Raw genomic sequence first — 14,761 nt, 5'->3', positions numbered from 1 at the left:
ATCCGGAATAATCAAGGTCTCGGTTAGTGTTATCAGCCTCAGACTTCGGCTTCGGCTGATAACACTTATCTCGACCTTGATTATTCCGGATATCACAAAAACCTCATTCAATTTAATTGTTTCTTATTGCTTGTATATTTGATATGTAGTTCTTGGACTTGCCTACATGTTTATGTTACATCGACTTGATGTGTAAACGTTGTCGATTCATAACCTTAACCATAAACATAATAGTAAACGAAATACTTCCTACGAAATAAAAGCATGCGTTTTTGAAACAAGCAATCGCAAGTTTCGTCGTAAAATTAACTTTAATTATCACTTGTATTTTAAGAAATTGCCCGAGTCGCGCAGCGATGAGGGCAATTTCTACGTGATACTGAATTGCCCTTAATTTTACTGTCCCCGTGTGATTACCTATACGAAGAAATACCAATAATCCTTTTTTTTCAAATATCGCTGAGTAGCGTAAAGCTGAGGTCTGGCTTCTCATAATTCCAATTTGCATGGTTTAATCCGATATCTTTTGGCACTTTCCAACTCTGAACTCAGTTGCTCTGCTAAGCTGCGGGATCCGCTCTTCCATGGCCCTCCTGGGCAACTTTAATTTTTTGTCCAACTTCTTCAGTCGCATGGGACGCCTCCTACTAACGCATGTAAGGCCAGACAGGCATGGGCACGAAAAGGGAACCGTCTAGAGTGAAGCAAAGTAAAATAACGGGCATGTTAATCGAAACTTATAATTTCAAGTCATTAGAGTAGACGAAATTTTATCCTCGTTCTCTAGGTTTCTCATCTTCACTTTTCCTGGAATGTGACTGGGCAAGAGAAGGAAGAGGGAAGGGGGGGGGGGGGGGGGCAGGACGGTAGGGTTAAGACACTTAAACCAGGTTAGTTTCAGTTGTAAGCTGGGTCGTCAATATTTTTGTCAAATTTTAATTGTTACTCCAGTTTCCTTTAAAAGTGATAAAACCGGGAAATAAAGCGGGCCAACCACAAAGCCCTTCTCGCAACCGGAATACCATTGTGAACAAAAAATATCTTCCCTTCGAAGTGATCAGGATTCAAAGTTTTTTTGCAAATGGCAAGTAATACCCAGTCGCTGCAATACTTTAGTGCTTGATTCCCTACTGGCGCCAATATAAAGTATTAACTTGAACAAGGTAAAAAAAACCTCATTTAGAATTTTTTCAATTTCTCCAGAGTTTATTTGCCGGTCCCAGACTCGAATTTCTAAATGTTTTCTATATGCGTCAGTTATCCGTTTGTCTTACCTCTGCAACACACAGTTGTCCTAACAGGCGATAACCCACGCATAACCCCAAGTCTTTCAAACAACACCTCCCCATTCCACACTCCGTACTTTGACTACAGTTTTGAGAGACAGGCGTCTGATCTTCAGGGACTTCTTTCAAAGCTTTGTCAATACAAACGCCCTGGGCAGATTGGAGTCTCTTGTCTTTAACAAGATCATGTTGATGACGACGCATGCCGGTAAGAAAATGACAAAATTCGGTAATCTTGCATTCGGCATCTGAAGTACAAGAATATGGACTCTTCGGAGTGGTCTTCATTTTGGCGGTCGTAGGCATTGGCAAACAAAGACTGGTTAACCTATGACAAAATTCTCCACTTTTACATTCTGAAGCCGACTTGCATCCAACACCTGCAGGAGAAGAACTTGTGGGTTCAATGCGAACCGTAAGATTTGGTAGACACATGTTGAAAAAATCATGGCAATATTGCCCTTCAGAGCAATCAGAGTTTTCCTCGCACATCCGGACGCTCGCAACACTGGTTTTTGTCGCTGCCGTTGTTTCCATGCGAGGTTTGTCGACACAAGTGGCAAAAAAGATATGGCAAGTTTGGTTTTGGAGACAGTCTCCGTCCACCTTGCAACGGGGTGGCCTTTTAGTTTTGGCCTTCTTGAGTTTCATTCTGCTTCGCTCGGGTTGTCTAACAAAACAGATCTTAAAAAAGTCATGACATAACTCATGCTGTTGACAGTCTCTGTGGTCCTGACACTGAAGAGTCGCCTTGTGTGTCGAGATAGGGCAGTCGATAGAATTTTGGCAACCTGTGTCTCTGTCATGTGCCTGTGTGGGTAAATTCAAAGCTAAGTATCTAGTAAATCAAAACACACTGACTGCAAGAGTGAATTAGGTAAGGGTGTTGTTTTATCACTTGCGGCCTTGCCCCAGCACAGTGGCAAATGGATTTATTTTTAGATACACTTTGCAAGCGAAACAAACAAAGGGCCGCCAATTTCAATCAGAAGAAGCCATGTCACGCTTGACTGCTTCTGGCATGTTTTTACCAGGGCCGTAAAAATTGATTTTTGCGGGAACCAGAGGCATTTGTGACTGTGTTGAGGGGCCCATTCACGTCATAACAACACTCTTATCTAAATCACTCTTGTGACTGAATTTATTTTCTGCCTGAACGAATAAGGCGGGTTTGTAGAACACTTGCAATCCTGTACTTTGATGTTGAGCTTGCTCTCGCGCGTTTGGCAGACGTCTCCTTACTTTCCCTCCCAAGCGACGAAAGGTTAACAGGCTAAACCATTCTCGTCACCAGGCCTCGCATGTTATGTCTGCGCATTAACCGAGGCTCTGGGAAACTCTATGTAAGAGGACATGCTCCGTAGGGTTATTAAAGCCGAAAATTGGGTAGTTGAACCTTACGGTGCCTGCTCACTCCTCGTGCCGTCACGAATGCACCAATCAGAGACGCTTTTCATTGTTCTTCACGAAACCCAATGAGAAAATACTTGTATTCAGGTTCTAGCCCTCAGTCAAACACAAGAGAGAAGAGCTCTGGAGTCGAGATTGGTTTAAAACCCGCTACAATTGTAGAACCATTTTGAATTTTAACGCCTGCACAATAGCGGAGGGGTGAAAGCGACGTTGAAGTGTCGTCTTGTCGCGCATGCGTGACATAACATCGAGGAGACCCGTTTAGAGAGCGAAAGCAAGGAAGCCTCTGCAAAGTAGGGTATGAGCTTATAGAATTAAAGTACCGAAACTGTCTCAAACACTGCAGTTCTCCAAACAGGATTGGATTGGAGGCTGTGAACTCTTTTTGACAGCCCGTTATAGCATGTGAAAATCCACTTTTGACAAAGAAATGTATAAAAAGAAGAAGGAACAGTCTTAACATATTCACGCTTGCGCTCGAATCAGATAATGTTAACCTGGATAAAGATAACATTTGAAACTACAAAGGTAGTTTCCAGCTTAATTCCTTTCCATGACAATGAGTTTTCTATTATTGACATATAATATTTAAAATAATTACCTTGCCAATTACACTGGCTTTTTTACCTGTAGAGCCCGTTCACATATGTGATCGACAGCCATGTTGTTTTAGCCCAAAGCAAAACACAATGTTTGCATAAACGAGATTTCGTTTTCCTGAAGATTAATTTGAAACATAAACATGACCAGCATGAGAGATTTTAGATGCACGTTGTTTTAATAGTGTAGTAAAGAAACGCAATCCGGTGCAACTCAATGTAATAAAGTCCTGAAATGCAACACGCGCAATTCCTCCAGTCAACACAGAAGAGGAAACTTTTGTTTCGCTTGGCATTCACATAGAATCTTAGCTGAGATATTACGTGGGAAATGTATTTTTCGGCGCTCAGAATGGGGTCATCTTCGAAGAAGTTCAATATCGTTGGAATGTAATTTGCGAATCTTTTCTTCGGAATTACTTCAGTGCTATTTAACGATCTCAGGCAAGTGTTAGGTTACCCTAAATTACTTTTTCGGGTCTCAATAACTCTTATCAAGATCTGCTTCTACGGCATTCTTGCCCTCCGCAAAAGAATATCTCAGCATTCGTAGTAATCGTCCTTTATGTAAGAGCATTCCTGAAAAGTTGTTGTTTTGCATCACTTTTCAAACAAATTTTTCTATCATGCTATCCCTTTTTCTGAAGAACAATGAAACTACGTACCCCGAACAAGATGTACCTACAATGTTCCATGGATAGTGCCAGCTGCATTAATCCGACCAATATGCCAATTCAAGTATTCCAAAATATGAATAATTACCGCATTGATAGCGCTATCCGTGTTTGATAGCGGTTATTTGCTGGATTGCGAGGCCTGAAGACTAAAGGATTTATCAATATTATTATTAAAGGAATCGTCGGCAACGTAACAATCATGTCGATCAATCAGCAGCTGGAAGTATTTCATTTCACTTCCCTCTTAGCTGTCTAGACATTTTCTACGATTGGAAGTTAAGATTGGACTCTACGGAAATGGAAAATACTCAAGCTACAAAACCTATTGATACTTTTAAGTATGAGCTTGTGAATAGATAACTCACACATTTCGCTCAGTCCACGAAAGGCTCAAAGTTCTATTCAAAGATATCACATATTTTTCTCAATATTGTTAATACCAGCACTGTAACAGTTCCTTTATACCTGTCAGTAACGAGTACATGATGAATGCGCACAGAAGAGACGAGTGCCTGCTCGGCAGATTTATGCTGCAGATCCACAAGTAATACTGGATAATACTGATCGACGAAGTAAACCTCGAGCCGGCGTAAAGGAGAGAAGTTTCTTCGAGAGTAAACCAATACAGTACTGAGCTAGAAAAAGCATGTTGTGAGCAATAATCGCATTTGGTTCAGAAAAAAACAGTTATAGTTTAATTAAACTACCTATGAAACTTAGCTTGCGCAATATTTGTGACACTGAGTGGTTCGATTACAAAATACCCGGTCTCGGATCTTGAAAAAAAGATATACAAATGCTCGTATAGGATGATTTCTTTTCAAGGAGAAGAGTTAATGAATTTCGTTTTGAAATTCATAGTCAACCTATCGTGTCTGTCATGATTACAGCTGCGTTTTAATAAGTAAAGATTTCCAATATTTTTGCGATTTGTTTTTTCTTCGACATCTGTAAAATATAAATGGCTCAAGTAATTAATCTTCCCTGCAGCAAATGAACTGATACGTTTTCAATATCGTATGTACTGACTGGTAGTCTCATTTGCGCAGAAACAAGAGAAAAAAGATATCGTTCAGATTTTTTTCCCCAGCTTTCTCTTGAAATCTCCGAAAGTTTGCCTGGTGCCATTTTGAGGAAACAAAGTAATTGCCGCAATTAAACACTTCCTTTCCGTTCAGCCGGAAATGAAGAACGTTTTGTCTACTGAACGTCCATTTCAACAAAAGCTCCTTTCCCAGACCGACTTTCGGTGATTTTCCACAGAAATCAGTCGGTGCTGTGGTTGATATATTGGTTTTCACTTAATCGTGCAAACGGTCAAGAAAACATTATAAATTAAATGTGTATTGAGAAATAATCGTTAATTTTCATGTCAGACTTGCCTTAGCCGTTTTTGCTCGATTTCTACTTGTGCGCGTTTCAACAAAACAAGAAAATCTCTCAAAACATAGCTGATCGCTTGTCACTCGGGAAACAAAAGAAAAGCACTTTTACTAAGACGACCGGTCTGTCAAGAAAATACAGCAAACGACTCAGCAAAGCGATTCCGCCTTTTTGCGGTTATGAGTAGCTCGTTTGAGGTTTTTCTGCCGCTACAGATAGTAACCGTTTTATCAACGCAACACAGACAAGATAATTTTAGGCAAGGAAGGCCTAACGCTAACCCTAACCACGGTCAAAATAAGTGGCGCCAAACACGAAGCATTGATAGGCACCACTTTGAAAATAATGAAATTACAGTACACTGAACGCACGACTACGGTGAAACCTATTCTCTCGAGAACAGAGAGGCTAACAACGGTCTCTCTTAAGATTGTGAGCGGGGGTCAAGAGGCGCTTAAGATTAATTAAGGCCTATCTGACTGCGTTATACGATTTACGGCTGACTTGAAAGCAATCATTGTACTCGAGGTTTCTAGTTTGGACTTGGTCAGCCACACAACGGGCAGAAATCTTACCTTGCAGTGTGTTGGAACAGAACTTGGTGAAAGTCGCTTTACAGTTGCAAAAACGCACAACCAACGTTTCTTCACGATCCGAGTCAAGTACACCACCAATAAACCTGTTTGCATGTCTATTAACCGTGAGGTTTGTCGATTTTTTTCCTCCGTTTGCCATGTAGTGATTGTTGTGAGTGTATTTTCAGACCACGAACATGCACAATTTTAAATACTCCAGAATTTGTCACATTATCAACATTTGCAAGACCAAACATACAAGCTGATAATGGATGCCGTTGTAGTGCTCCACGAATATTCCTCAGGGATTACACACAGTTTTATTGTAAGTCAATCTATCTAACTATAATGCGCTATATAGATGATTAAGACACAAGGTTTCTTAGCTTCAAATAAATCGCCGCTTACCTTCATGGCGTTAGCAACCGTGTATTCTTCCTGGATGGCAAGTGCAGATGAAATTGTCGACAGGAACAGTGTTGTGAGACAAATCCTAAAAGTCATCGTAAGACAATTCACAAACTCTCGAACGAGCTCTTAAGCCACTTGACGCCGTGACGAACTAATTCTGGATCGATTTCTTGCTCTCCTTACCAAGTTGTCTGCGGGGCGTAAGTATTTTGGGTGTGTATATAGGTAGGAAATAGGCGATCGGAAATGCGCTTTTCTGGCTGCAAGAGAGAAATATTGAAAGGTATAGTGAATTTTAATTGACAATAAATGAAAATTCGTTAAGAGCGTTCACTTTGATCAACCGAACTCATCAAACAAAGTATTGCAAGAATGTCATGTTCTTTTTTTAACTATGCGGTTAGCATAATCTTCTTTCTTAGCCCATTTAATTGAATAGGATAATTTTTGCCTTATTGTGCCATTCGCTTTTGCTGTTTACTTTAAAAAAACGACTGGGTTTGGCGGCTTTTTTGCAGGTTATTCCATAGCGCACTCTTGTAAAATTATTTAAAATAAGGAAAATTACATGCAATGCCATTACCATTTCCCAGAATCAAGATCATTTTTAACCGATACAATAGCAATCTTCTGATTGGTTGTCCGTGATTGCAACACACTTAAATTTATCTTCTTCATATAGCACGTGTAAAAACCGAGTAATATAATATGGAGAGTAACATACATATTCTTAATTACCGGGTGATCTTTGTTTCGAGTCTACTGGCTTATTACCTTAAGGTCTCCATCAAAACGGTTTTTTTTTAACGGATTCTGGCACACAAAAAGGAAGAAATACTTTTCCATTGCATCCGGCTGGGATGCAGTTATCTAGTGAACTTATTCGAATCTTCTAAGATTCTCTGATATCAATCCCAGTGTCAATCGGAAAGAATTTATTTCGATTTTTTGATTAGTTCTATGGAATACGAGGAAAACGTACATTAAATAACAAAAAACTTAAATGATTATGTAGGCGTATTGGGAGGCAGAAGCAGGTGCGGCTTATGGATCTTTCTCAAGTGTTATTTTTTCCTTTGACTTGCTGGCCGGTTACGAAAGCCGACAAAATAATGAAGAGGACGTGTGGAGGTAAAATCAGTGTGAGTAACGTCATTGTGTGGGAAGGGAGAGAAAAGATGCACGAAAGTGAAGCCCTCATTGTTACTCAGTGTTGCATGCTTGTACGTTTAGTGGTCAAAGTAACGTCTTGCACAACTCAGACTCCAATTTTTAAAAAAAATAATTACAGAACAGGGGCACCCAACGGGAATATAGTTCGAAGCAACTTAAAAATAGCATTGTTAAACGTATTTACTATTAAAACGGTAGATATAGGCATATTTTTAACCTCTAAAAATTTTTCATCTGTTCGGATTTCCTAGCTGAAAGTCTAGTGATCCGAAAATTATAGGGATCAAAACTTACCTTTTCGAAAATTTCAGCCAGAAAAAAGTCTCCCGAAATTCTAGGTGACCTTTTTAGGGTAAAAATCCGTTAAAAATGGGCAATTATACCATGTTTTAGATGTTCGAAAATCATAGGAGAGGCAGGCAAGCAAGGAGCTTTACAACAAATGTTCCGAAAATTCGAGATCTCAAATCGTCTTCCGAACAGATATTTTCCGAAAATTGACGTTGGGTGCCCCTGACAGAAGGCTTGGCGCCGAGAAGTTTAACTCTAACTGAAAGAGAGAAAAGTAAAACGCGAGTAAAACGGGCTTAAAACGGATTTCGTCGAGATAAGTCATTAAATTGCGTTTTTGTGATGCTCCGTCACCAGTACAATCTAAATGAAGAAGTCAGTCAACCATACTGTTTTCGCACAAGAAAATTTTAGACTATTTTTTATCGAGATTTTGATGGGGATGCTGCATTTATTATCATTTAAAACTGAGTCAATTTTCCATCAAATGTATATCTTCTGAATTTAGAGCCTTTTCTTAGCTCTAACCTAGTAGTTTCCTAAATCGTTCGGCAGCAATTACTATCATCTTAATTAATCATAAGTGTCACAATCACCGTCATTACCACGAACAACAACACCTTTATTTACCCGTCAAAGCTGGCCATTGGCCTATTAACTTGCGACACTTTTTTTTTATTAAAAATACATATTGACTACTTAAAATACTATTGAATGTAAAACACTAATGAAAAGTAACTGCTATTTTTATCGAGCAGTTTCAAACGCAGCAATGGCCGTGTTTTCACGAGCTGTTTTTCAGGTCGCTTAGCGAGTGACAACCGAAAATTTCATGAAAACAGTTTCTTTCCCAACTCGCTTAAAGTTAAGTGAGTCGGCAAATTTCAATAGGATTCTCATTAAACCAGGTAGCTTAAGCGAGTTTGCAATTACTTTCGGCCAATCAGCGAGGAGTCGCTGGCGGTTATTCAAATCGGAAATACAACAGGCGTGCTATAGCTTAAGATCTACGACGACGACGTCGTCAAAAACGCCAGAAAACAATGATATCATTGGTTAGAAGCGCATAAATAATCGTGCTGCACTTGCGGCACGGATTTTAGCTCATATTTTTGCGGTTCTCTGCCTGACGACGACGTGAAATCATTGAATTTTAGGTTTTGACGACAACGTTAGCATGCAACAGAGAATCTTTCATTCTCTATTTTCAGTCAGAAACCGCTCGTACCAATTTATTTTTAGGATACTTCGCCCACATTGTACGACGTGAACAAGATGGAATAATCTCGAAAGACTTTTACTAGAGCAAAGTTCTATTTTGAGGTGACGTTTTCGTCGACGTCGCCGTCGTAGATCTTAAGCTCCCTATTTTTACTATCGCATTGGCACGCGCTCTCTCCTCATCTAATCTTACCGCGTGAAAACACGCGTCATTTTTAAGTTGCTGAACGAAGTCTGCCAACAAAACATTTTCGGTAATGCTGATCGAGACAACGGTTGTCGTGAAAACACGGCCAATATGGATAACGATTTTAATTGTAACTGAACACGTCAGCATCAACCTATTCAATCAATATCGCAATGACTCTGAGGTGACGTATTCAGTTCTGTAAAGACAATTCTAGAAGCTTACTCAGATAAAAAAAGTTGGTTTTCTATCAGCGAATAAAAGGTAGTCTTTTTTAGCCGACTTCCATTTTTATTTTCTTAAAATTGAGTTCAAAAATGGGTCTGAGGGTGGTATTTACTTGAAAACAAGACAAGTTGTCCGGAATTTTTCATCATGGAAGGCCAAGTAATTTACAGCTTTGGATCATAATCTTCTATGCTTTTACGGTGTTACGTTTGTCGTAAAGGAACGAAATCATTTAGCGGCTTCCTTGGAAAAAAGTTAAATTTTAAAAAATAAGGCAGCCAACATTGAGTCAGAGGTCATTCACTGAAACCTTTTCACATTTTAATGGATCATGAAATAAACCGTCCCATTAGAAAATGGTACGCTATACTGAGAAAAGCCGGATTTAATTAAGTTCAAGTTTTAACAGCTTATTAATATATCAAATGGTCTGGATAGCACAAGTGTTACTAATATTTTAAAAAATACAACCACACTTTTGAATTTTCGGAACATGTTTCGATGTTTCAAACATCATCTTCAGCCATAGTGAGTGTAACATTAAAATTTTTACAAGATAATTCGTATATATATTTAACTATCAATACAATGATTCTTTGTAGATTAAATGTTCGTTACAAGTACGTAAAATTCAAACGAACCAACAATATTGTAGAGAACACAACTGACATAACGGTAAAAGTTTAAAAGTGTAATGCTAAACTGACATGATCAACTTGTTTGTTGAGTTCGGTTTTCGAACATTTAATCTACAAAGAATCATTGTATTGATAGTTATATATATATATATATATACGAATTATCTTGTAAAAATTTTAATGTTACACTCACTATGGCTGACGATGATGTTTGAAACATCGAAACATGTTCCGAAAATGCAAAAGTGTGGTTGTATTTTTTAAATTATTAATATATGTTTTCAAAGCGTTTTCATCTTAAGCTTACTACTACGAAGTTTGAGTTTCCAACGGAGCATGAAGACGACGTCCAGCGTCTTTTGACGTATCACACCCACAAGTTGATGTACAAACAGAGGAATTAATTGCTTCGTATGCTTTCCTACATTTTAACAGCGTTTAACTTAAAATATATAGTTTTCTTACCTTCCTACACTTGCCCAAACTTTCGTCGTCGTCGCGTCGCTTGTCGCACGAACTACTACGGCAGGAACTAAACCACCTCCTCTGGATCACGTGATAAAAGCGCTAGAAAATTCTTCACCATTTCCTAGTCGGACGGATATTTTTCCGAAGATTAAACTTCGAGAGAATTTTTCCGGCTGATTACTTGCCAAATTTTCCGGGCATGTTCTATCTGCAAAATCTCTGACTCGATGCCATCTGACCAAAGGGTGTGTCAAAATCAGTCTGGTGACATGAAAATTTAGGTTAGTTGTGACATGTTAAGTATTGTCTTGCAACAAATCTTGAGTGACTGACAAGCCAGCGAAACAAACTGTGTGGATTGTTGGTCGCTTATAGGGACGTTTATGGGAGCAAGGGTGGCACACTCGGTTAGTGCGCGGGCTTGGTGCATAAGATCCCGAGTTCGATCCCCGGATCTCTCATCCTTGTTTCGACTTCTTTCCTTTCAGTGTAGCCTAAGTAGCTTTAAATACCCTTAAAATGGAGCACTGATGGAAAAGAGGGGGGTAAAATGAGCGCACCGTCGGCTTCCTGGGAGAATACTCTCTAGAGAGTAAAGGCGACGTTAAATAAGGTGTTCCTTTACCTTTACCTAGCGATCCAGTTGATAATATGCATCAGCAGAGGGCTTCTTAGCCAGCGAGCAGGCTGTCACTGGCGCTGCGGAACGAGTGGCGGTGAGCCCTAGAGGGGCCACTTGTTCCGTAGCGCCAATGATAGCCTGCTCTTAAGAACTTCAGGCCTGTTAGCAATTTTCACTTTATCTCTAAAATGACAGAACGTGCTGTTTTCAACCATCTTCAAGCAGATATGGCAACCTACAATCTTCTTCCACGCGGCCAGTCGGCATACATGCGTTATCATACGGTACAGAGACAGCTTTACTCAAAGTGAATAATGATATTCTCGTCAATGTCAACAATAGTTATGTTCAGAAACCCATAAGGGTTGAAACGTGTAACGTGCGGTCACAGCTTCCGATTATTCCGATTGGCTGAATGTTTCAGTGCTAAGTACCATATTTGGAAACCCCTCGCTCTTGTTGTTCCAAATATGGTACTTAGCAATTGAATGTTCAGAAGCTTGTTTCCCAGCACACAAGGGGCCGTTACACGTTTCAGCCCTTATGGGTTTCTGTTATGTTACAATGGCTTTACTCCTTGATCCATCTGCAGCATTCGACACGATGGATCATGATATCCTGCTTCATAGACTTAAGTCTGTGGTTTTCATCGTACCATAGCGATCGGACTCAACGCCGTATCTGTGTGTCTGATGTGATTTCACGTGTTTGCCCTTCCCTGGGGTATTCCGCAAGGGTCTTGTTTAGGACCCCTTCTTTTTATCATTTACGCTGGTAAACTCTTTGAAACCGTTGATGAACATCTTCCAAATGTATGATGATACGCTACTTTATCTCTCCTTTCAAGCAGGTGACTTGACCCATCTGACTGGCATGACGTTGCTGCCATGAAACGTTGTATTAGTGCTATTAAATCATGGATGCAAAACTGTGACAAACTGATGCTGAACGATGATAAGACAGAGATGATTCGTTTTGGCAGAAGGCAGCAACTAGCCAAAGTAAACGAACAACGAATTCAGGACAAGAGTTGGCAATGTTACCATTACGTCAGCTCTCTTTGTCAAGAATAGGCACGTGGCTTGAAAACAAATTAAATATCTTATGGGTCAGTATATTACAAAGCTCTGTTCCTCGTCGTTCTTTTTCTTATATAATCTGCGATGCATTAAGAAACTCACGCTTTCATGTCGTCTAGGCTCGATTATTGGAACGGTCTTTTTTATGGCCTACCTGATTGCCAAATAAAGAAAATCCAGCGAGTTCAAAGCTCCCGTGCCTCGCCTTGTCTACAAGTCTCCAAAATTTTGTCATATTTCTCAATTATCGTTTGTGAACTTCACTGGCTACCAGTAACGAGTTAGTGGCTTAACTGACAATTTCTATGCGCACGGATACTACTGAATCCAGTTTAATAATCATGTCACTCTAACATGCTTACATGAACATGGAGAGTTCCTTTTTCTTGCATGCGCATGCTCACCTGGCCTCAAATGCGTTAGTAAGAGGCGTTCGATGCAACTGAAGAGGCTGGAGGAAAAAATCAAATTGCTAAAGGAAGCGATGGAGAGACAAGGACTGTAGCCGAGTTCAAAGCTGGTGTTTAAAGATGTCGAATTAAGCTGCAAAGTGCACGAAACTAAATGGTAGATGTTTAACAAATGATGAACCTGATGCAATAGGATTCTGTATCGGATTGTTGATAGAATCAAAGTCACCGAAAGAATACTTGGAGTCTTATGACGGAAAGAAGTGGCATTTCGGGATATTGAAATATTCTAAAAAAGTTAATATAAGTTACGGTTTCTCTGGGTTGGGTTGTGCATTATGATATATCGCGATACCGGTGCGACGCTCTAACCAACTGAGCTATGAAGCCACTGACGTTGGGAGATGGTCATTTGTGGGTTCTAATGTTCCCGTGAGGAATGAATGAATGAATGATGAAATGATATATGAAATGGATATATGAAATGGATCATAGCTTCACTTGATTTCATATCCGCAATTCATGCATAATCCATTTCATATATCATTTCATCATTCATTCATTCATTCATTCCTCACGGGAACATTAGAACCCACAAATGACCAGCTCCCAACGTCAGTGGCTTCATAGCTCAGTTGGTTAGAGCGTCGCACCGGTATTGTGAGGTCACGGGTTCAAACCCCGTTGAAGTCCTGAATTTTTCAGGCTTCTCTTCGCAATTGCAAAAATTGCCTTCATAACCGCGAGGATCATAGCTTCACTTGATTTCATATCCGCAGTTCATGTATGATCCATTTCATATAGAGTTTCGTTAGGATTTTTGGGCTGCCACAGCGACAAATTACTAGCGCATTTATTTGGTGCTTGGTGTAATAAAACGGTTATTCGCAAACCAGAAAACTCATGTAATTTAAAATATATATATATATTGCGTTTTTTGTTTTGATCATATAATATCGTTGAGAATGAGATCGCCTCATTTGAGTCCTCGCCTACAACACCGGACAAACTGAAGGTGGCTGGAAGATTTATGGAGAGTTATTTCCTTTTAAAATCGCCATCTCCTGCCTTTTCTCCATTAATTAAATGGTGCTTTAGAGTTTTGGGTTGTCTATCACTTCTGAAATCAACATTGGAGGACGAGGAGGAAACGAGGAAATTAGTGCATCAGTAAAATGTGAAGCTGGAGTATTGTAGTTTACCACTTACTTCTGTTTGTGTTAAAATGGCTTGGAGTTAAAATTAAAAATACAAAATCAGTTTGTATTGTATGCAAATAATTAATGAACGCCTTTTTAAGCGGCAGAAACACCATTCATTTCGAATTCTAATTGGTTGGTTTATTTGTTCGCTTAAACTGGGCACACATTGGCCAAAATAAGTTATCGCTTAGGTTCTGCGTAAACACTACATTCGTCTGAGCGAGAACAGAAACTCGATCTTTTTTTGGGGGGGGTTGGGGGGGGGGGGCGGGTATTAAAATGCCTGTCAAGTGATAATTCAAAGACGTTAGTTGATGGGCATAATCCAATAAAACGGGTCATGTTCGTCGGCAATCAAATAGGTGTAATTGACTTTCGGGTTCCGAACTTGCATGTACGTGTGACCAATCATTGATTTGTCACCTCATTATGTCGTGGGAACGGCAAACTTGTGAATTTGATAACCCAAAATAATACATTTCAGTTATCGCTGTCCTCGATTCTGGTGGACTCCTTTTAATACCAGCACCGATAACAAAGCATCTAAAAAGCCGCATCCCCAGTATTCTTTCCTGCTGTTCTTCGGTGTCTTTCCCCTCTTAACCTCTCAATTTCAGAGGGTATCTTTGACTAGAGAAAGTAAAACACTTAAAGTAACTGAAGACTTGTTGAAAAATCATTACCAAGGTTTCCATCAAACCAACATGTGCATGGTTGTTTCGTTATTATTCAGTTCCCTCTGTGTTCGTATTACCTTCAAGCGATGACTGAATGGTTAAGCCTTAGGCACCTTTCAATATTTGAATCACTCGTTTTATCGACATCCACATGTTTAGAATGTCTACAGCTTCAATCCATAGCTTTTCCCTCAGGGCCTCGTTGATGTGCCGACAACGAT

General features: G+C 39.7%; 1 protein-coding gene and 1 non-coding gene across 3 annotated transcripts in view; one reads left to right on the top strand and one right to left on the bottom strand.

Moving 5' to 3' along the window:
• LOC138019593 (zonadhesin-like) overlaps window positions 1-6,613 on the bottom strand; it is a 6,900-nt gene extending 287 nt beyond the window's left edge. Inside the window, exons 1-3 of one of the 2 annotated variants that reach the window (XM_068866451.1) lie at window positions 6,342-6,613; window positions 1,275-2,096; window positions 1-694 (exon numbers count right to left, since the gene is read on the bottom strand). The exon at window positions 1-694 is cut by the window's left edge and continues 287 nt beyond it. In XM_068866451.1, the coding sequence (XP_068722552.1) occupies window positions 512-694; window positions 1,275-2,096; window positions 6,342-6,437 (1,101 nt within the window). In that variant the 5' untranslated portion in view covers window positions 6,438-6,613 and the 3' untranslated portion in view covers window positions 1-511. Of the gene's footprint in view, window positions 695-1,274; window positions 2,097-3,963; window positions 4,100-6,341 lie in introns of those variants that run through there. The other variant, XM_068866452.1, reaches the window with a different exon arrangement.
• A 6,668-nt stretch (window positions 6,614-13,281) lies between these two features.
• Trnat-ggu (transfer RNA threonine (anticodon GGU)) lies at window positions 13,282-13,354 on the top strand. The gene has a single exon. It is a non-coding gene; the product is annotated as a tRNA-Thr (tRNA).
• The last annotated feature ends 1,407 nt before the right edge of the window (window positions 13,355-14,761 follow it).

Source organism: Montipora capricornis, chromosome 10, assembly GCF_036669925.1.
Source record: "Montipora capricornis isolate CH-2021 chromosome 10, ASM3666992v2, whole genome shotgun sequence".
Classification (NCBI taxonomy): Eukaryota; Metazoa; Cnidaria; class Anthozoa; order Scleractinia; family Acroporidae; genus Montipora; species Montipora capricornis.
This window is presented reverse-complemented; position numbering and strand designations above follow the sequence as displayed.